General features: G+C 54.6%; 1 protein-coding gene across 9 annotated transcripts; it reads right to left on the reverse strand.

Annotated features, from left to right (window-relative positions):
• Nucleotides 1-1,192: 1,192 nt before the first annotated feature.
• Nucleotides 1,193-21,858, reverse strand: TGIF2 (TGFB induced factor homeobox 2). Of its 9 annotated transcripts, XM_066234203.1 has the most exons (4): nucleotides 20,971-21,011; nucleotides 20,650-20,681; nucleotides 15,276-15,500; nucleotides 1,193-3,784 (listed from the first exon to the last, which is right to left on the reverse strand). In XM_066234203.1, exons 3-4 carry the CDS (start codon nucleotides 15,465-15,467, stop codon nucleotides 3,263-3,265), a joined length of 714 nt encoding a protein of 237 aa, XP_066090300.1. In that variant the 5' UTR covers nucleotides 15,468-15,500; nucleotides 20,650-20,681; nucleotides 20,971-21,011; the 3' UTR covers nucleotides 1,193-3,262. The 9 variants fall into 9 exon arrangements, with proteins under 9 accessions (XP_066090300.1, XP_066090296.1, XP_066090295.1 ...); XM_066234199.1 differs by lacking the exons at nucleotides 20,650-20,681; nucleotides 20,971-21,011 and adding an exon at nucleotides 21,793-21,858; XM_066234198.1 differs by lacking the exons at nucleotides 20,650-20,681; nucleotides 20,971-21,011 and adding an exon at nucleotides 21,656-21,743.
• Between the last annotated feature and the right edge of the window lie 1,028 nt (nucleotides 21,859-22,886).

A 22,886-nucleotide genomic window follows, 5' to 3' on the forward strand; every position in this document is an offset into this window, starting at 1 on the left:
CTTACTCTGAAGAGCCTTTCTAGCATGTTGCACTTCTCCGTGCCCCAGGGTCGAATGCCCAGTGTAATGGATGCTGACAGAGGGAAGTGGGGACACCAGGACCTGGGGGAAGCAATCGCTAAATCTAAATCAGGGCCTTTCATCCTGGGAACTTGAGCCAAGCAGCCTCATCTTCAAATTCCCGAAGGAAGGTGACCTGTGGGAGATTTGGTATCTTTCATCCAGGTGTATACGGGAGAAATCAGGAAGAAGCCAATTTGGTTCAGCAAAAGAAACTTCTAGTACTTAGTCCAAACCCTACCAGAGAGCTGGATGCCAGTAGGCTGTGAACTTGCCCATCACCAGTTCAAATAAGGTCTGGGTAGACTTCAGGGTGACCTTCAAGCAGGACAGACTTGAATTCATGTCCTGGCTCCACTTGGAATTAACTCTATGACTTAACAAATCCCGTTTCTTTACCTGTGAGGGTGTCTCACCTCTGTGTACAAAATCACGAGACAATGAACAGTGCAGGGACCGGACACACAGCAAGACTGTTGACTGCTGTAGGCGATTTCCTGCTGTTTGGGCTGCACTTGTTACAATGATGATGCCCGTACGTTCTAAGTGCAGCCCACAGCTGGCTCAGAAAGGTGAATCCACTCGGGGCAGTCCAGAGGTGGCACTGGTTTCAGACACTAGAGCAGGGGTCTCAAACTCGCGGCCCGCCGAACAATTTTGTGCGGCCCGCAGACTAATCCACGAAGTTCAAAATATTTTGGATAAAATTAAGTAAGCCCGTGGATTAGTCTGCGGGCTGCACAAAATTGTTCGGGGGGGGGGCACATGCGGCCTGTGGGCCGCGAGTTTGAGACCCCTGCACTAGAGCCTGTATCCCCTGCTTGTGTGCCGGCTTCACTGCAGCCATGCCCTTCCTCGCTGCCAGAGCGAGAGGAAGATGTCAGCTCCCCGAACCCCCTCAGCACCTAGCCACCCCACCCCGGTCCAGCTTGGGACACACTCGCCCCCTGCATGCTGCTGAGTGGGATAAGAAACTTGCTTGAGGCTGAGGCAGGAAGAATGCAGAGCCGAGGCTCCCAGGCGTCCCCCCCCCAGAGTAAGAACTCAGCAAGGGCCCCCCTCCAGGCTGGGCCCAGGGTCCCAGTGGAGCAATCTGTTTCTGCTTAAAAGCAAAACAAAAACAAACAAAACAAAACCCAAAACAACTTTATTTGACAAAAAACAAAAACAAAACATATTTACAGTAGTTTTCTGCTCAAATTATTCAATGGGATAACTGTGCTTCTCCTCCAGCTGTTTCTCCAACCAAGCTGAGCTGAGGCCGGCCAGCCGCCAGCCTCCCTACCTTGCACACAGCAGGGAACGCCAACCATAATTCAGCAGCATGGCTCCCGCAGCCCTCAGCACCGCCATCGTTCAGTGCACTGTGGGGAGGAAGAGTCCCACCCCAGCCCCACACACTTCCAGTCTCCTGCTCCAAGTACCTTGCAAGTCACCTTAGACCTGGGGGCGGGGGAGGAGGCTGGGCAGACAGCTTCAGCTAACCTTGGAAGCTGCCCTGTTCATTCTTTCCCAGCTGGGCCTGCGGTGGGGGTCCCTGGTCCCCTCCCACCCACCCTAGGGCATGCAGGGCGAGGGCCCAGAGAAGGGCCCAGGAAACTCACCCAGTCCCACAGCAGTGGGCGGGCCAAGCCGGCAGAAGTGAGGGTGCCTCCCTGAAGTCTCAGGGTTATCCCAGAAAGGACAGCACCCCCGTTTCTGTCTTTTCTCCCGACCAGGCCTAACCACGTCCTCAACACCCAGTAACTCTCCCCCTTGCGCCTGACCTGGCAGCTTCTGGAAACTACAGGCTGGGGCTCTTGACCTGTCTTCTGGCCCAGTAACAATGTCATTCAGAACAAAAGTATTTTGGCTAATAACCTAGGATTAGTGTTTCTCAGGATACATACAGATGGGGTAGATTGCTGTTCAATGCTGTCAGCAATGAAACAGCAAGATAGAGTGGGGAAGAGGAGGAGGAAGACCAACTGGGAGCTGGTCCGCTGTGAAGTCCAGGGCGGGCCTCTGCAGCTCCAGGGGAAAGGAAGGTGCGACAGGAAGACAGGTAACTTCCAGCCCGGCCTCCTCTGAGGGCGGCTCCCAGGAGCTGGGGACACTATCCCGGCTCCCTCCAGGACAGTTTCCTGCCACCATCGTGGGAAAGCCTGCCAGCAGATGGAGCTTGACATTCTGGCCCTGCTAACCCAAGTTCCTAAAGCAATCAGAAACTCAGGCTGTCGGGCAAGCTTTCAGGGATAAAGGGGAAAACAATACAGAGAAAAAACAATCAACAAAAACTTTTCTGCCTTAGTCTAGTTTACCTCTCCCACCCCCAAAAGTACAGTAAAAACGAAAGTAGAAAAACCACCTCTCCGGTTTACCATCCTTCTGTGCTCTGCGCTAGGTTTGGTCAGGTTCTGTTCTGTGTTGGACCCTCTTGCTGGCTTTATCCCCCTTCTGTGCCTGATACAGAAGAGCCAAAGCCAGTAAAAGTGTTTTTCTCCTTTTCTTGGTAAACCAAACCAACAATAAAACCATTTGGAATTTTGCAGATTCAGCTGGTCCCCAAAATACCCAAAATACAAATACGCCTTCCTTGTAAAACATCAGCTGTCAGTGGTAGACCATTCCCAGCTCATCAGACTCCGCCCACAACGCACTTCCTCCCGCCCCCCCTCCGGCTCACTACCCCAATGAACACAAATCACAGCAAAAAGGGAAAAGGAACACAAACTTTAGCAAAAACCTAAACATTCAACAGGAGTCGGTCCTGATACACCTGCTGGGTTCCTCCGTTCTTTTGTTCACACTTAGGAACTTGGAATGTCCACTCTGCTTAACAAAGAGGCCAGCTCAGGGGCAACTTGGACCCAATGTTGGTCTGAGCTTGGCAGGGATCCCGTGCCCAGCCCAGGAAGCAGGCTGGGTCAGCGGTGTCGTCAGCGGTGTCCTGCGGGTTCTCTGGAGAAGTAGCAGCAGCACCATGCCTGTCTCCGCCCTCGTGGTCTCGTCACCTGAGGAGGCCTGGAGAAATGGCAGAGTCGGCAGAGAGGTCCCCGTCACAGTGCAGTGACACCAGCTGGCATCTTCCTGCTGAAGACGTCTGGACAGAGATGATCCTGATGTTTGGCAGTGATCCAAAGAAGACCCTCTGGATGAAAGGGAACCAGAGCAGAAACCCAGGGCGCTGGCTCGAGCCGGGAGTGCCCCTGTCGGCAGATGCCTACTTGGGGTTTTCGGAGACTAAGGGGACGGGGGTGCGCAGGAACGAGGGTGCCGGGTCCTGCTGCTTCTGCAGCTCCATCTCAGCGGCCCTCTGCAGCGCAACCTCCACCAGCAGCTGGAAGCCACTGAAGTCCTCCTTGTCCTGCTCCGGTGGGGTGGGCGGCGGGGTGTTGAAGAGTCCGCCTGTGGGGCTTCCAGCTCCGGCCCTGGTCAGCAGGGTGAGTGTGTTACCAGGGGGCACCAGGGGCTTGGGGGGCTCTAGCTCCCCTTGCGGGAAGGGGGCTGCTGGCTTCTCCCCCTGGCCTGAGTGCAGTGGCACGGAGCACAGAGACAAGGAGAGCACGTTGGTGGGGGCCGGCACAGACACCGCCAGCACCGAGGGGCCGCTGCCCCGGGGCGGGGCCACCTCTGAGGCCTTGCCCCCGCGGCGGGAAATGGTGTACTGGTTGGGGTCCTGGCCATCCTTCCGAAGCATGTCTGGGAGAAGCCGCCGCCGCGCATTGATGAACCAGTTACATATCTGGAATGTGTAGGAGACAGCGATCAGTTCACTTGACCAGAACTATGCGGCACCTATGTCGGGACCCAGAGGCAGCAGCAAACACACAGTCCCAGTCCTCAGAGAGGGTCATGTTGGGAAGAGAGAGGAGAAATCATGGGGGTGGGGAGTATAGGAGGCCAGATACATGATGACAGGTGGTCTGACTTTGGGGGTGGTAACTCTCTGAGGAAACTGCTCCTAAATTGTGGGATGAGTAGTAGTTTAGGTGGAAGACAGGGAGGGAGAGGAATTTCGATTCAGGGAAACCACCCTCTGAAGAAACCGTGCAGAATGCCAATGAGGCATGCAGAGGAGGCGGCCTGTTTGGCTGGGCTCAGTGGTAGCTAAGGGTTCCCTCCAGGGCCGGGTTTGGTTCTTTATTCTAAGGGCAAGGGGGAGCGTGGGGGGGGTTGAGGCAAGGGAGCAACTTGCTATGAGGAGAACGGAGTGGAAACAGGGAGAAAGGCTGGTAGCTCAATTTACACTAAGGGAGGTGATGAGATGACAAATGTTTGATCTGTTTGGGAAACTGGACTTAAGAGGACCCGGTGCCCAGTGGGAAATGGGTGTATGAAAGGAGAGAGGGGACGGCGCCCAGGGTGACTGGTTCACTCCTCAATGTCTAGAGCAGTCTTACTGCAGGCCTCAAGGACACCAAGGGACTCTCAGGTAGAAGACAATGCTTGTTTCCAAGCAAAACCAGGATCAGTGGCTCCAACTGAATGTGCATTCAACCAGCGTCCTAGAGTCTTTCTTCCTACATGCTGCTCAGAAAGCTGCCGTTTAACCTTGACCCCATTTTCCTGTCTAGTTCAGGGTTTAGATCAGGGGTCTCAAACTCAGGCCCGCGGGCCGCACAAAATTGGTGGGCGGGCCGCATGCGGCCCGCGGGCCACGAGTTTGAGACCCCTGGTTTAGATTGATCTTTTTGGATCAGTGCAGGAAGCACGAAATTTCTCCGTTAAGTGTTATGCTGCAAAGCTAAGACCCATCTAGCACCCTGATTCACATCTGTCTCAGTTCCTTTTAACAGCTTCCTGGCTCTCAATCCACCCTCTTCACAGGTTGTCACTTGTCTTTCTAAAACGCAGTGACTTATTCTCATTCTAGGAAACTGATGTTTGTCTACCACTGCCTGCAGGATTGGGTCCAGACACCGAGCTTGGGTGTTAGCCCCCTGCCGGGCCTGTACGCTACCCCTCGTGCCCCTCAGCATGGGAAACTGCTCACCTGCTTCACCAGCCCGTTCTCTAAACAGCTCCATGGCTGTGGCACATCACATTTCTCTTTCTGAAACGCTCTCTTCTCTACCTGCGTGAGAATGGCCACTCCGCTGAGTCTTGGCCTAGTAGCAAGAGCGCCAGAGCCAAGGAAATGGATTCCAAACACTCTTCACCTAGGGCTGGCGTAGGCCTGGCAGTTTCTTCTCTTACGTGACTGATACAAGGGGGGACAGCTTTCAGGAAGAGTGTGAATCGTTTCTGCATACCCAAGAGCAGCAGGCACCTCATCGTGGCATTCTTCTTGACCATTAAAAAAAAACAGAATCAACCACTCCTACACTCTTCTCTCGTTTACTCCCGACGGCCTGGCGTGCGGCAGACCTACCCTGTAATAGCTCACCTGAGCATTATTTTAAGTTCACCTGAACATTATTTTAAGTTATGGGATTAAACTAGGGAACAGTTTCTTAGCTGCACGGCTGGTGAAAGGTCATAAAAACAAACCTGTTTTGAAACCCTAACCCTTCCCTAAATAGGCAAATACAAGCCCCTCCTATTTTTTCCCAGCCCTCCTCCCTCCACTGGAGGCACCTGGGAAGAGCTGCCTAAGAGCGTACCTGCCCTCAGGGGTAGTGGGAGGGAAGAAACCTGGAAGCTGTGGATACTGGGGTGGGGCCTGGTGGGTGAGCCTGGTGGGCATCCACACATCCCGGCATCTTTCTGGGGAGCTCTCGCTGAGAAGGGTTTACCACTAGCTGCCACTGACCGAGCACTGAATAGCTATATAGTTTTCTTCTCATAGTCATCTCAGTTCTCTGCGTGGCCATTCCTGTTTTACTGATGAACAAACACACTTAATGCTCAGCCCGGAGAAGTCAGGCGGGATTCCACCTCCAGCCAGGGACCCCCAAGCCTGAGTTGAGCCCTTGGATCTGGAGGAGCAGGAGCCCCTCCTCTCTGAGTCCCTCAGGCTGTCACAGGGCTCAGAGCCCAGCTTCTTTTGTTCATCAAACAGCTCAGGCCCTGGATGGTTAGCTCAGCTGGTGAGAGCGCTGTCCTGAAACACCAAGGTCGCAGGGTCCATCCCTGGCCAGTACGCAAACAGAAAGTGACCAATGAACACACAAGGAGAACAGATGAATGCTTCCCCCTCTCAAATCAATGTGCCCTGGCCGATGACACAGCAGACAGAGTGTCCTGGAGGGCTGAGGTCGCCGGCTTGAGCCCCGGTCAGGGCACATGTGAGAGGCAATCAGTGGCACAACTGAGTGGAACACCGAGTTGATGCTTTTCTCTCCCTCCCCTCTTCTCCTTTCCCTATTCTCTCAAAAAAAGAAATCGAACGACTAAAAAATGAGCTCTCATTTCCTTGTTGCTCCCCCTTTCAAGGCTTCGCGCTCACTCAGATAATACTGAGCGCTTACTATGTGCCAGGCTCTGCTCTTGGTGCCGGCGACTCTGGGAATTAGACAGACGTGCACTCTACCCTGCAGTGCTCACAGCCCATCTGGTTGTGCAGACTGGCAATGAACAAACACGGCGAGGAGCCGCTGCTAAGTGCCAGGAGGAGACAGCAATGAAAGGGTAGCATATAAAGATAAGAGACTTTTGTAGACAAGGTTCAGGAAGACTGAGACCTACAGGATAAAAAAGTCAGTCAAATAGAAAGCTGCGGGGAACAAGGTTCTAGAGCAGGGTAGTCAACCTTGTTATACCTACCGCCCACTTCTGTGTCTCTGTTAGTAGTAATATTTTCTAACCGCCCACCGGCTCCACAGTAATGGTGATTTATAAAGTAGGGAAGTAACTTTATAAAATTTATAAAGCAGAGTTACAGCAAGTTAAAGCATATAATAATAATTACTTACCAAGTACTTTATGTTGGATTTTCGCTAAGTTTGGCAGAATAAATCTTTATAAAACAACCTACTAGAGTTAAATCTATTCTTTTATTTATACTTTGGTTGCTCCGCTACCGCCCACCATGAAAGCTGGAATGCCCACTAGTGGGCGGTAGGGACCAGGTTGACTACCACTGTTCTAGACTTAGGGAAGAGCAAATAAATACCAAGGTCCTGAGGCAGGAATGGGTTTGGTTTAAGAAACTGACAGATGGTCCTGGCCGGTTGGCTCAGTGGTAGAGCGTCAGCCCGGCGTGTGGATGTCCCGGGTTCAATTCCCAGCCAGGGCACACAGGAAAAGTGCCCATTTGCTTCTCCACCTCTTCCCCTCTCCTTTCTCTCTATCTCTCTCTTCCCCTCTCGCAGCCAAGGCGCCACTGGAGCAAAATTGGCCTGGATGCTGAGGATGGCTCCATGGCCTTCGCCTCAGGTGCTAGAATGGCTCTGGATGTAAGAGCAACGCCCCCTGGTGGGCATGCGGGTGGATCCCGGTCAGGCGCATGCAGGAGTCTGTCTCTCTGCCTCCCTACTTCTCACTTCAGAAAAAGAAAAAGAAAAAAAAAACCGGCAGAGGCAGGCAGGGCTGACCCCACTAGGCCAGACACTAGGGTAAAAGACTAAAGGGCCTAACAGCAGCTTGACCTAAGCCCCACTCTTAAGTCTCCTCCTGGTCTTGCCTCTCCTTTAGTTTATCACCAGACACTTGAGGGCACGCAGCAGCTGCTGCAGGAGGGAGAGGGGAGGAGCCCGCCCCTCCTGTCCTGTGAGCCAGGATGCTGGGAACTGTGTGGGCCACAGCAGCGGGCCATGCTGCTCAAAACATCCCTCATGTCTGCTGAAGGGAATCAAAGGCCCCGCTCTCCTTCAGGCTCCTGTATCAATTCTACCAATCACTCATACGAGGTGGCCCATACGAGGGGCAAGCTCTTGGTTACCGTCTTCCTGTGGACTCTGTCTCTACCCAGCTGAGGGGCTGGCCACCTATGACCGGAGCTGGTGCCTGGAGCTGGCATGGGTCCTCGCCCAGCAGGCTATAGCTGCATCCATCCCACGGGGCCTCCAAGGACAGCATGAGGCCCCTGGTCCCGGCTGCATGGAAAAGCCTGGGCCGGACAGGGTCAAAGCCCCTTCCCCCAGTTCTCTCCCTTCTCCTGTCCAGCCTAGAAGGACTGCCCCGGGGCGCTCGCTCCTCCCTATTCACCTCTCTGGTCTAGCCAGTGCTGCTGAGCACTCCCCTGCCCCCCCCCCCCCCCCCCCCCCGCATCAGCGGACACCGGCTGAGCTGAATCCTGGCTGGAGCAGCAAGGGGTCCCCAAGGATAAGGCGGACAGCTGCACACAAGGAAGGAGAACTAACCAAGCCCGCTGGATACCAGGTTATCATGTCAGCCGTCTCAACCACATTGTATTTAATCTGCATACAAGCCCGGAAGAGTAGCAAGCAGTGTCTCCCGAGGACCACAGGGGGGACTAGAACGTGGAGATTGCCCAGGTCACATGGCCCAGGTGCCAAGCTGTGATGCCACCCTGGTGTCCTGGCTTTAGTGCCCTTACTGCTATTCTACTCCGCTCTGCTGTGTCTCACCAAACAGAGGGACAGAACAGATAGCTATGTCATCATCATCATCATCATCCTAATCCGAAAAGAAAACACCTGCTGAACCAAGACATCAGGTGTTCTGAACACTCCTCATCTACACCTTCAACAGCCTACGGGACCCACTGAAGAAACAGAAGCCCTGGCCAGAGAGGTTCAGTGACTTGTTCACAGTCTCAAATGCCACTGGACGTGGCCCAGACAGCCTGGTTCCAGGCAGATGCAAGGACAGGAGAGTCAGCCTAGGGCATTTATCCTTGTCTAGTTGCTCCATCTCTCCTTCCGGCTGCCTCCTCAGTCACCTGTGCCACAGGACAGCACGCACCTCTCCAGCTGACCCCTGTATGCAGGGGAAACGGAACACAGTGACCTGGGTCAAGTGGTCTTGGGGTGGGGAGCCTGGGCACTTTCTAGCAGCAGCTGTGTGGGCATCTAGCCCCTAGCAGCACCTCCCACCTGGCTTATAATTCTGAGAAGAGAACAGAAACACACATACACCCCCAACACACTCCCCCACAGTCCCCGTGGTCTGCAGAAAACTTGGTTGACCACTGTTTTGTCTTCTCACCCGACAGAAATGCACCGCTGGGGTGCTGGGTAGGGGTAGGAGGCCTGTGTGCACTGCCATGCCAGCTGCGAGGAGAGGTCCAGGGATTTTCTCTAGCCCCTTCCAGCTGCCCGACCCACGCCTAGGTCAGGAAAGGGACATGGGACTCGCCCCTACCCTAGGTCCTTGGGGAGGTGGCAGGAAGAAGGCCAGGGTGAACTCTGTGATTGATAGGGCAAAACAGATCGAGTGCCCGAAAGCCGGCCTCCCCCGTGAAACAAGACCCTATCTGAAAGCTGTTGACCAGCAGTACTTTTCTCCTTTTTAATCAGCGGCTGAGCTGAAGGACGAGGGAGGAATCGCTGTGGCAAATGGGAGTGGGAGGGCACCAGGAAGCCGGTGAAGGCCACCGGAGCGGAGCAGACACCAGAGCTTTAACTGGAATGTCCTTCGGCTGCATGTCCGCACCAGCACTGGGCCTGGCTCAGGGGCACCCCAGTCAGCCCCACAGGGCGAAGGGGTGGGGCCTGACCCCGCCTCGCCCCGCCCCTCCCTGACAGACAGCCCCCGGGCCCAGTCACAAACCACAGCAACAAGGTGGGCTCAGGGCGGGGGCTCAGGGAAGCCGGAAAACCCTTCACAAATGACTTTTTTTGTTGTCGTCTTGCCCTCGCAACTGCCTAGCCCTGGGCAAGTACCAGCAAACCAGTTAGTTAAGTGACTCATTGACTTGCTAATGAGATTGCTCCTGGGCAGTTAAAAGAGACAATCAAAAGAGATGTCCCCAGGGAGAGAGGAAAACCGGCCTTGGCAAAAACGTTGGTGCTTGTGGAGGCCAGGTGATGGGCACCAGGGGCGCCTTAGGATCTTCTCTTCCGTGGATATTCGCAAAGGTTTTTAATAATGAAATTTTAAAGAGTACAGGAAAAGGAGTTTCCTCCAGGGACTGAAGCCATTTGTCCAGGCTGATGAGCCACATTCCTTCCTTCCCAGGTCCTGTCTGGACATTTCCAACACTGCCTTCCCTTTCAGTCACCTCCACAACTATGTCCCAGACAGAAGGCACTGAGCTTCGACACTGCGTTTAGCGATCAACGAGACCAGGCTTCTGGGGCTCAGTGTGTTCTTCAAGCAACTCCACTCCAGGGTCCACATGCTGAGCCGGTCCCAGGGCTGTGCAAAGGCACAGCTCCCCCAGGCTCGGGAGTCCGGGAGCAAAGGGTCTGGGCCCTGCCAGTGTGCAGGAGCGTGGAGCGCAGGTGCCACAGACGAAGCCTGCCTTGCACACAGGGACAGCTGGTGTCCTCAAGTCGGCAGGAGCTATTGGAGGCTTTTCATTTTAAGAGGGGTGGGGTGAGGAGATCAGACCAGCCAGGCTGGACCAGGACAGAAGGAAAGCCGTATGTCAGGAATATTTAAGGAGTATGCATAGTTGCACAGGAGTTGCTACCTGACCACAGGAGCTGGGGAACAGCTATGAAGGAGAGCCCTCAGGAAGGAAAGGAGCCACACGGAGACGGGATCAGTTATCAATCGGGAAACCTGAGGTGCCCGTGAGACCTCCAAGCAGAGGTGGGTGCAGGGGATTCCCAGCAGTTTCCATCAAGGAGTGCCAGATGGTCCCACTGCTTGTCACCTCTCAGCAAGAGTCTAGTGCAGGTTGGCTGCTGGAAGCCTCCCACCAGAGGAGGCCATGACCCAGCCCCAGCTACCAGCGCCTCCCCCCCTCCATCAGAGGTCTCGAATCCTTGCCCGGGACCTATATTCCTGCAAGTGGGATCGGGGGATATGCCTTCTTAGGGGTCCACTGGTTCCCCACAAAAACACTGTGGCTTTGTGTTGCAGCTCTGATTAGGAGCAGGAGCACCGTGGCCTCCGGCCATCCAGACCTGCTTGGCTCAGAGTCACACACTCACACACACACATGCACGCACACACAGCCCACTCAGGCAAAGCACCATCCGCTTTATGGACCCTCACTGGTTTTACAGTAATTTACTCAGGGAAACTGCTTACTTTATAGTTGTGTATAAGAGCAAAAGCAAGACGTTTTTACCCAGTTTTCAGTTTGTATGCCAAAGTGATGTGAAAACAAAAACATTTCCTTTAGAAGGAGATGGTCCGTTACTCCGATTTGAGCAGCAGTGTCCCCGACAGCGCAGGGAGGAGGGGCCGTGGGATCTCACAGCAGTGGCCTCACACCTAGGTGGGGACAGTCAGAGAATGCTTGCAAAAGAAAATGCTTAGCTTGCCTGACCAGGCGGGAAGTGGACCGAGTGTCGGACTGGGACGCAGAGGACCCAGGTTCAAAACCCTGGGGTTACCAGCTTGAATGCAGTGTCACTTGAGTCACAGGATCATAGACATGATCACCAGCTTGAGCAAAGGGTCACTCGCGCCTGACCTGTGGTGGCGCAGTGGATAAAACATTGACCTGGAAATGCTGAGGTCGCCGGTTCAAAACCCTGGGCTTGCCTGGTCAAGGCACATATGGGAGTTGATGCTTCCAGCTCCTTCTCTCCTCTCTCTCTCTGTCTCTCCCTCTCCTCTCTAAAATGAATAAATAAAAAATTTAAAAAAAAACAAAGGGTCACTCGCTCTGCTGTAGCCCCCCCCCCAAGGCACATATGAGAAAGCAATCAATGAACAACTAAGGTGCTGCAATGATGAATTAATGCTTCTCATCTCTCTCCCTTCCTGTCTGTCTGTCCTTATCCCTCTCTCTGTAAAAAAAAAAAAAAAGGCAAAATAAAGAGCTTAGCTCAACCTATGGTGGCACAGTGGCTAAGACTCAGACCTGGAGTGCTTGGGGTTGCTGGTTGGAAACCCCGGGCTTGCCAGGTCAAGGCACATATGAGAAACAACTAGGCTTCACACTAACTTCCCCCTTTCTCTCTCTCTGCTCTCTAAAATGAGTAAGTAAAATCTTTTACAAAGAAAATGAAACGAAAAGGAGGGAAAGGGAAGGGAGAAAGGGAGGAAAGAGAGAGAAGAGAGGGGGAGGGAAGAGAAGGAAGGGAGGGGAAGGAAGGGAAGGGAGGGAAGGGAAGGGAAAGAAGGGAGGGAAGGGAAAGAAGGGAAGGAAGGGAAAGGAAGGGAGGGAAGGGAAAGGAAGGGAGGGAGGAAAGGGAAGGGAAAGGAAGGGAGGGAGGGAAGGGAGGGAAGGGAAAGAAGGGAGGGAAGGGAAAGGAAAGAAGGGAAAGGAAGGGAAGGGAAGGGAAGGGAAGGGAAGGGAAGGGAAGGGAAGGGAAGGGAAGGGAAGGGAAGGGAAGGGAGGGAAGGGAAAGAAGGGAGGGAAGGGAAAGAAGGGAAGGAAGGGAAAGAAGGGAAGGAAGGGAAAGGAAGGGAGGGAAGGGGAGGGGAGGGAAAGGGAGGGGAGGGGAGGGGAGGGAGGGAAGGGAGGGAAGGGAAAGAAGGGAAAGAAGGGAAGGAAAGGAAGGAAAGGAAGGAAGGAAGGAAATGCTTAATTGAATGGAGTGAGCCAGGTTCAGAAAGGTCAGGAAGGAGCCAAGGGAGGAGGCCTGGAGGCCCAGAGGGCTGAAGGGCCCAGCAGCAGAGGAACCAGCACGAGACCACTGACTAGCTAAGAAGTTTGGGCTCCATCCCGAGGTCCACAGGATCTGTGGAGTGTGTGTCACAATCAGATTTGCACTTTTGTGTTCAAAAGAATAGACTGATGGAACAAGTCTGGAGGCAGAAGACCAGCAAAGAGACTAGGTAGGTGATACTGGCTCTCAGGCTCCAGACTGTGTCCAGTTAGCTCAAGTCTACCCCTTCAGGGAGGCCTTCTGAGGCTCCTGAGTGGCTCGGAAGCCCCACCCTGGCTCTCTGCCACCTTGTCTCAGCAGTCATCACTTCTGTAAACATCAATGGCCAAGTCTTTCCTGCCACTCCATCCCAGAACCATACTCCTTGAGGGCAGGAGTGAGTCTGGCTCCTCTCTGGGACCCCAACTCTGCCCAGCACAGAGCCGGCTGGGCGCAGTGGGTGCGTGGTGGCACACAGTGAATGCTAGACACGGGTCAGTCAGGACGGAGGAGGCAGGAGATGAGGAAGGGGAAGAGAGAGTGCCCCTCTGGGCAGCAGCGCACAGTGAGCCTGGCGTCTTCTCGGTCCCTCCTCCCGACACCCTGAGCGAGTGCCACGTTCACCTCCCTTTGTCAGAAGAGGAAACGAGAGGCTCAGGGAGGAGGCAGTGACATGGCCAAGGTCCAGGCTTCCCCTCGTGGAGATGGGATCTGAGTCAGGGTGTGTAACGCTAGAGCCCTTCTCGTAGACAGACTCCAGTGAACCACTGCCCAGCGAGAAGTCAGGTGACAGGAATTCTGAGAACCAGATCCTCACCAAGTGACTTCAGGGAGGAGGGACAGGAGCTGAGGAGACCTGTGGGTTCAGAGTAGGGGGAGGGGACAGCACCATAGCCTGGATCCCATGCCGGGCCAGGAAAGGACAGAGGTGGACAGGGAGGCAGTGGTGCAGCTTCGCTAGGCTGAGGCCTGCTCTGCGTCTCCCAGGGAGGGGACAGCCAGACTGCAGGCAAGGCAGTCCAGGGTCCGGGGGTCCAGCCACAGCGCCGTGGAAACAGAGACAACACCGTGTGTCAGCAACTGAGGCGATCCAAAGGGGACAGCATCTTGCACTTTGACAAAAAGTGGATCAACACAATCTTTTGAATTTGCTCAAAGTACTTTCACACCTGCTTCTGAATCTGTTTCTCCCAAGAGTTCCTTCAAGCAAGAGACAATGCACCCTGACTTTATAGACGGGGGAACCAAGATGAGGTCCACAGCTCCCACAAGGCAGAACTGCATTTTGAACCCAAAATCTCAGACTTCTGCCCTTTCCTTGACCAAGACTCCAGCTCATTTTTCTTTTTTTTTTTTATTTTTTTTATTTTTTTTTTATTTTTTATTTATTCATTTTAGACAGGAGAGGGAGAGACAGAGAGAGAGGAGAGACAGAGAGAGAGAAGGGGGGAGGAGCTGGAAGCATCAACTCCCATATGTGCCTTGACCAGGCAAGCCCAGGGTTTCGAACCGGCAACCTCAGCATTTCCAGGTCGACGCTTTACCCACTGCGCCACCACAGGTCAGCAGCTCATTTTTCTTTTCTTTTTTTTTTAATCAATTGAGAGGCGGGGAGGTAGAGAGAGACTCGTCATGGGCCCTGACCAGGATCTACTCAGCAACCCCTATTTGGGGCTGATTTTCTCCCATCTGGGGCCATTTCTCTGTTGCTTGGCAACTGAGCCATTCTAGCTCCTGAGCCAAAGCCATGGAGCCCTCCTTAGCGCCCAGGGCCAACTTGTGCTCATTTGAGCCATGGCTGCAGGAGGGGGAGAGGGAGAGAAAGAAGGAGAAGGAAAGGGGGAGAGAGAGAGAGAGGGAGAGAGAGAGAGAAGGGGAGGGGAGGGGCAGGGGTGGAGAAGCAGATGGTCACTTTTCCTGTGTGCCCTGACCAGGAATCGAACCCAGGACTTCCACACACCAGGCTGATGCTCTACCACTGAGCCAACCGGCCAGGGCTCCAGCTCATTTTTAACCACACTGCAGATCACCAGCTGTCCCCTGCACCCAAGTGGCCATCCAAGCATCCCTCTGGGGCTGGGGGCCAAATCCCAGACAGTCAGTGCCTTTTCCCCTTCCCACGGCCTCCACCATCAATGACAACATTTAGACATGAATGAAGACTCCTTGCCTCTTCAGAACCCTCAAAAAATCTGAAATCTAGTGTAAGGACCTCATGTCACTATCCTCCCTTGAGGCAGGGGAGTGGGTGTTCTCATCTAACGGCAGAGGAAACTAAGGCCCCGAGAGGGAGGGGGCCATCCTACGGTCACCCAGAGCCGGTGACAGGGCTGGCAGAGGCCGGGAGCCAGGTCTCCTTACCTGCAGCACGGACAGGTTGGTCTGCCCCGAGAGGGAGGGGGCCATCCTAAGGTCACCCAGAGCCCGTGACGGGGCTGGCACAGGCCGGGAGCCAGGTCTCCTTACCTGCAGCACAGACAGGTTGGTCTGCCCCGAGAGGGAGGGGGCCATCCTAAGGTCACCCAGAGCCCGTGACGGGGCTGGCACAGGCCGGGAGCCAGGTCTCCTTACCTGCAGCACGGACAGGTTGGTCTGCCCCGAGAGGGAGGGGGCCATCCTAAGGTCACCCAGAGCCCGTGACGGGGCTGGCACAGGCCGGGAGCCAGGTCTCCTTACCTGCAGCACGGACAGGTTGGTCTGCCCCGAGAGGCTCAGCTTCTCCTGCTCGGAGGGGTAGGCGTTGTAGCGGTGCAGGTACAGCCAGTCGCGCAGGATCTTCACCGACTCCTTGGGCAGGTTCCCTCGGCGTTTCCTCTTGCCTGCCAGGGACAGGAGGCCTTCCTCCTCACCCAGGTCACTGTCTGACATGCTGTCTAGCGGCTAAGCTGGACTCGGGTGAGCCTGGAACAAGAGACAGAGGGGATGGGGGCATCGTCACTGTGCACTGCGTCTCGCCCTCTTCCTAGTCTCCAAACACACCATTCCTAGAGCCCGGGACACCAAACTGATGGGGAAATCGCAACTCAGCCTCAGACCACACCACAGCTAGGCAAGCTGCAAGGGAGGAGTTCAGAATGCCTCCACTTCCATACATGACCGCTGAACTAAATGGCAGCTCATTTACAAATGTGTTACCAATTACAGCTTACGTTCAATACTATTTTCTATTAGTTCTAGGTATAGCACATAGTGGTTAGACAGTCACAGACTTTACAAAGTGTTCCCTGTAAAGGGCAGCTCATGAATAAGCAGCACCAGATTAGAAATAATTCCAGCTACCATTGAGATCCGTTTCCCACTCTAGACTGAGCACTTTCTACTTATCATCTCATTCAATCCTCACAACACCCTTGTAAGGGAGACACTACTATTATCATCATTTTATAGATGTGCAAACCAACGCCCTGAGAGATTAAGAAAGCCACCCAAGACTGTTTAACTATGGCTGTTAAACAGTTACCATGTGACCCAGTAATTTCCCTAAAGCAATGAAAACCTATGTCTACACAAAAGCTTGTACACAAATGTTTATATAGCCACATTATTCATTATAGCAAAAGGTAAAAACAACCCAAGTGTCTGTCAACAGATGAATGGATAAATAAAATGAGGTCTATCCATACAGTAGAGTATCTGGCCACAGGACTGAGGTCCTGATCCGTGCTACGGTGTGAAAATACACTGAAGCCCCCCAACACCCCAAGGTTGTGGGTTAGATCACTGGTCAAGGCATACACAAGAATTAACCAATGAATATATATATGTGGAAAAAGTTGATATATTTCTCTCTCTCCCCCTCCCTCCCTTCCTCCAAAATCAATAAATAAAAAAATAATTTTTTTTTAAAGAAAATATTCTAAGTGAAAGAAACATATTACAAGGAACACATCCAGAATGGGCTAGAAGGGTATAGAAGGGTGATAACTAAAGAGTATGGAGGGTTTTCTGAGGTGATAAAAATGTTTAAAATTGACTGTAAAAATAGCTGCATAGTTGTGAATATAAAGTTCACCCTTGAACAACACGGGGTTAGGGGCCCGAAGCCCCACACAGTTGAAAAACTGCAAATAATATAGAAAAAAACTGCTAATAATTTTTGACTCCCCCAAAAGTTGGTGGTCCCTGGGCAGTTCCAGGGGTTTGGTTTCAGAAACCCCTGCCAGATACCAAAATAAGTGGATGCTCAAGTCTCATATAAAATGGCATTGACGGGCCCTGGCCAGTTGGCTCAGCAGTAGAGCGTCGGCCTGGCGTGCGGGGGACCTGGGTTCGATTTCTGGCCAGGGCACATAGGAGAAGCGCCCATTTGCTTCTGCACCCCCCCCTCCTTCCTCTCTCTCTCTTCCCCTCCCGCAGCCAAGGCTCCATTGGAGCAAAGATGGCCCGGGCGCTGGGGATGGCTCCTTGGCCTCTGCCCCAGGCGCTAGAGTGGCTCTGGTTCTGGCAGAGCAAAGCCCCGGAGGGGCAGAGCATCGCCCCCTGGTGGGCGGAGCGTAGCCCCTGGTGGGCGTGCCGGGTGGATCCGTGGGGCGCATGCGGGAGTCTGTCTGACTGTCTCTCCCCGTTTCCAGCTTCAGAAAAGTACAAAAGGAAAAAAAAAAATGGCATTGACGCACCCACGAACTTCAAACCACAGATGGAAGATAGTACAGGTATTTATTTTAAAAAGCCAACTCCCTGGCCAGATATTCAGCTGGTTAGAGTTTTGTCCTGATACACCAAAGTTGCATGTTCAATCCCTGATTAGGACACTTACAAGAATCAACCAATGAATGCATAAATGAACAGAACAACAAATCAATGTTTCTCTCTCTAAAATCAATAAACAAAAAAGAAATCAATAAGTAAGTGGATCCACACAGCTCAAACCCATGTTGTTTAAATTTCCACAGTACTAAAAACAATTAACACATTCACTTTATTTTTATTGTTTTTTACTTGTTCACTTTAACTTGGTAAGGTCTATGGTATGTGAATTATATCTCAAAAAAGCTGCTATGGAAAAAAAAACCCACATTACGTCCAGAATACAGTATACATAGTACACAGTGGGTTTGGACCAAGGTAGTTTGTTCCCACCCTTACTCCACACCATCTTGCCTCCCAGGTCTCCCAAGTTAGGAATCAGGAAAGTATCAATCACCATGGTCCTAGAGCAGGGGTCAGGAACCTATGGCTCGCGAGCCAGATGTGGCTCTTTTGATGGCTGCATCTGGCTCGCAGACAGATCTTTAATAAAAAATAATAATGTTAAAAATATAAAACAGGCCCTGGCCAGTTGGCTCAGTGGTAGAGCGTCGGCCTGGTGTGCAGGAGTCCCAGGTTCGATCCCCAGCCAGGGCACACAGGAGAAGCGCCCATCTGCTACTCCACCCCTCCCCCTCTCCTTCCTCTCTGTCTCTCTTCCCCTCCCGCAGCCAAGGCTCCATTGGAGCAAAGTTGGCCCAGGCACTGAGGATGGCTCCATGGCCTCTGCCTCAGGCGCTAGAATGGCCCTGGTTGCAACAGAGCAACACCCCAGATGGGCAGAGAGCATCGCCTCCTGGTGGGCATGCCGGGTGGGCATGCCGGGTGGATCCTGATCAGATGCATGCGGGAGTCTGTCTGACTTCCTCCCGGTTTCCAACTTCAGAAAAATACACACACACACACACAGCCTGACCAGGCGGTGGCGCAGTGGATAGAGCATTGGACTGGGATGCGGAGGACCCAGATTCAAGACCCCGAGGTCACCAGCTTGAGCACAGGCTCATCTGGTTTGAGCAGCTTGGACCCAAGGTCGCTGGCTCGAGCAAGGGTTTACTTGGTCTGCTGTAGCCCCACGGTCAAGGCACATATGAGAAAGCTATCAATGAACAACTAAGGTATAGCAAGGAAAAACTGACAAATGATGCTTCTTATTTCTCCACGTTCCTGTCTGTCTGTCCCTATCTATCCCTCTCTCTGACTCACTCTCTGCCCTGTTAAAAAAAAAAAAATATATATATATACACACACACACACACACACACACACACATTCTCATGTATTACAATCCATTCATTTCCTACTGCTCATCCGCTCATGTTCATGGTTAGGGGTGGCTGGAGCCAATCACAGCTGTCCTATGGGCCAACACCAAATTTTTATTGGATAATGTGTAACGTACAAGGGTTGTTGTATGGCTCTCACGAAATTACATTTTAAAATATGTGGCGCCCTGGCCGGTTGGCTCAGCGGTAGAGCGTCGGCCTAGCGTGCGGAGGACCCGGGTTCGATTCCCGGCCAGGGCACATAGGAGAAGCGCCCATTTGCTTCTCCACCCCCCCCTCCTTCCTCTCTGTCTCTCTCTTCCCCTCCCGCAGCCAAGGCTCCATTGGAGCAAAGATGGCCCGGGCGCTGGGGATGGCTCTGTGGCCTCTGCCTCAGGCGCTAGAGTGGCTCTGGTAGCAACATGGCGACGCCCAGGATGGGCAGAGCATCGCCCCCTGGTGGGCAGAGCGTTGCCCTATGGTGGGCGTGCCGGGTGGATCCCGGTCGGGCGCATGCGGGAGTCTGACTGTCTCTCCCTGTTTCCAGCTTCAGAAAAATGAAAAATGAAAATAAAATAAAATAAAATATGTGGCGTTTTGGATCTCTCAGCCAAAAAGGTTCCCGACCCGTCCTAGAACTATCCATGTAACATTTACTGTGCACCTCCTGTGTGAACTGCAGAGTGTGGAGTCATTCCTACAGGTTGTCTCTCAAATCTAGCCTCTGGCCTGGTACCAGATTCAACTCAAAAATTCCCTGTAAAGGAGTAAGTAAGGCAGGGCTCTGGTCCCTCCAACCTCGCTGTGTAACCTTGGGCAAAAGTCCTCTCCCATCTTTGGGCTTGAGCCCCCTCTTCAAATGAAAGAAGGTATTTCCCTAGACAATCCAACTCAGTTGCTCAGCCCCCTGACAAACTTCTTGTTCACACATGCAAAAGAGATTTACATTTTAAAACCAAAAGTTCCAGGCCCAGCTGATGCCAGAATCTCAAGACTCCTCCCTCCTCTGCCTTTTAACAGCTCCCGGGCAGGCTGGGCCAACAGACTCTGGCATTTCCCAGGTTTTGTTTCCTCGACTTGGGCCAGCGCCCAGATGACTGGGCTGGTGAGGCCAGGCTTTCGAGGGAAGGGGCTACCCTCCCAGCCAGGCCACCTGGAGGTGAGAGAGGCACTGATTAGAGGTGCCACTCCTTCAGAGTACCAGCAGCATGACTGCTTTCTGAGGTCAGGTGTCTGCAGTTTGCTGGCTAGGGCCGCTGGGGTTTGAGCTCAGGGATGCAACCCTGGCAAGCTGTGAGTTTACTCAAGGTTATCTGTACAAATTCCACCCTGACTGCCAGCCAAGTTCCAGTCTGCACGGTTCCAGAGGTGGCCGGAGGAGACGACCCCTTCCTTAGTCTACACAGACCTCTCCACCATAGTGTCCCTACACTTCATGCTGACACATATATACACCCCACACTCCCACCAGGCAACTCCCTAACACAACTCAGATTGCTGGCACCAACTCGCCGCTCAGCCCCTGGAACTCCTGTGAACATCACCGAAAAATACATCACACACGCAGTTTACAGACACAATCCCACTTCTAGCACTACCAACAGTTACCCTCACAAGCAGCCCAACTCCTGGATACCAGCCCACCCCCTAATTTCAACCTCCCGGACCCGCCCACCCACGATCACTCAGACTGGGAAAACAGACGTCATCACACCAGCCCTCAGTTTTTACCCTAACTGGCCTGAGGCAGCAAACTCTCGACACAACACCCGGTGCACCCTACTACACAGTCCACGATGCCGACCTGCAGCCAGTCCCGCACGAACTTTCTGACAACTCCCCAGCACGGCCGGACACTCCCCCGGGCCACGCACGCACTCGCGCTGCATTCCCAGCAGTTCACACAAAGCGCGCAGCCTCCCCCGCAGCCCCGACCGAGTCGAAGCACATGGCTCCCGGGGCGGCGGGGAATCGCCTGCGCTGGGGGAGCCTGCACCCCTCGGCCCCCACCCAGCAGCAGTCTCGGCGCTCCAGCTCACCCGCGGACCCGCAATCCGGAGTGGGAGGGGGCCTGGAAGGAAGAAAAAAAACTCACGTGTCCGTCCCGGGGCAGGAAAAAGTTTGATTCCCACCCCCTTCCCCCGCGGCTCGGCGCTGGCTGACTCTTCGGGGCGCGGACTGGCCGAGCCTGCGCGCTCAGCTTTGTGCTCCGAACTCGGCCCGGAGGGGGAGGGGAGCGGAGAGGAGGGGGCTGGGCTCCCACCTCCGCACCGCCCCCCCCCAGCCCTGCGCCCAGACTCCATGTTGGCCGCCCCCTGCCCCTGAGACTGCGCGCTTCCCCTGCAGGAGGCTCGGCTCACGCTCGGCCTGCCCGAGGGTCCCAGCGCGCACAAACTTTCTTCGGGTCGCCGGCCCCCGAGCCCCGCTTCCTTGACCCGCCCGGGAGTGACAGATGCCTCGGAGACAGACTTTCCTTTGTTCCAAAGGAAAGGGGAACTCGCGCGGGCTCCCCGGCCCTCCCAGCTCCGGGCCCTTCCCGCTGCCCCCACCCGCAGCTGTCACCCTCAGGGGCCCCCTCCCCCTCCCCCTCTCCGCCGCACCGCGGGGGGGGGCAGCCGGCGGTTAGCAACGTGCACTTTTGAAACCAAACAAACCGGTCCCCGCGCGCTCACCCCGGCCGGGGCAGGGGCGGCCCGTCACCCGTGGTGGGGTCCTAGGAAGCTGGACCCCCTAAAGGTCCCCGAGGGAGCTTTCTCTCGAGGGGTGGGGCACCCCTCACCGGCCGCCGTCATCACAATGCGGCCGTGACTCACAAAACACCCGAACTCACACACCCACACTCGCACGCGCCTGGACGACGCCCCCTCACCCGCCCGGGCCAGAAAAGAAAACTTTCCAAGTTGTCCGCGCGCCCCCGCCCCCATCTTCTCCGCTCCTGCGCCCCGCACTGACTTTCCCGAGCGGCCTTTCCGTCCACGAGGCCTCGGGCTAGGTCCGGGTGGTCCTGGCAGGGGGCGGGGGGCGCCGGGGGAGCGCGCCGCGTACCTGCCGGGCCTGACACTCGGCCTGACAGCTCGCGGCTGGAAAGCACCTCGCGGCCTGACGTCAGATCCCCTCTCCTTCCCCTCCGCCCCCCGCTCTCGGCTCGCCCTCCCCCACCCGCCCGGAGGGAGAAAACAAACTTTGTGCGGAGCGCGGCGAGCTACGCCCACCCCCCGCGGGGCGTGCCGGCGGCGGCGGCTAGGGGCTTCGCCCCGCCCACCGCGCCGGAGGGGGCGGGGCCGGCAGGGCACCTTCTTCCTGCGCCCACCCCCACCCTCGGGAATGCCACATGGCCTCGGTACCGAAGCGGTGGGAACCCTGAATCGGGATAGTGCGCTCGGGGGCAGGAAGTGGCCCGTACCTCCTTTTCGAGAGCATTTCCGGAGCGCCTACTGTGTGCTTCACGCTGGGGGAGGGGCCGTTGCTTGGAGAAGAAATAATGCAAATTCCAACGTTTGTTAATTCAGCTGGCTCCAACAGGAACGAACTCCTACCGGTGATTTAATTGTTCCCATTGCTCCGAGAGGAAACTGAGGCCCAATTAGTCCGGGGAATTGCCCCCAGCTGGGAAGGACCGGGCTTTGAAAAGACGCCTGTTGTGCCCGCAAGGGCCAGTAGAGTCGGGTAGAGGCTCCCTCTGACACCACCGCAAAGCACGTAGCCCCAGGGCCTAGAACACAAGTGGCAGCCACAGATACACTCCGCCAACTCGGAAGGAGTGTTTGTAACAGGGACGCTTAGCGAGGCACTTCGGGTGCAATGTCCCGTCTAATTTCGTTTATGGGTTAGAGGCTGTTATAGCTCAGTTTACCCGTGAGCTTCAGAAACGCTCTTGCTTGTCACATCGTCAACCGGTGTCATTCAGCCCAGGTGGATAGGACAGCGGAGCGGGAGCCATGGCCGTTAACCACTGAGATAGGCCCTTGAAGGAGGCAGACCACCCATATAGGCGTTCCCAGCACTCCTGGTTGGTTTATTTTTACTCTGCTCACAACACCCAACTCCAGGACATTACCCTCTGTCTTCCCCAAGCCTGCTGCCTGTACTCCTACCCTGCTCTTTGCTCTCCATACCACTTACTGTAAAATATCTGTTGACCAACACACACACACACACCCCAGGACCTGCAGGTGGGGGGAAGACCTTGTGCACTAACCCCAGCCCCAGCCCTTGCCCGGTGCCCCAAGCCCCATGCCCAGCATAGAGACAGCCTAAAACTGGGCCAGGCTTTTTC

Source organism: Saccopteryx bilineata, chromosome 6 (genome assembly GCF_036850765.1).
Source record: "Saccopteryx bilineata isolate mSacBil1 chromosome 6, mSacBil1_pri_phased_curated, whole genome shotgun sequence".
Taxonomy (NCBI): domain Eukaryota; kingdom Metazoa; phylum Chordata; class Mammalia; order Chiroptera; family Emballonuridae; genus Saccopteryx; species Saccopteryx bilineata.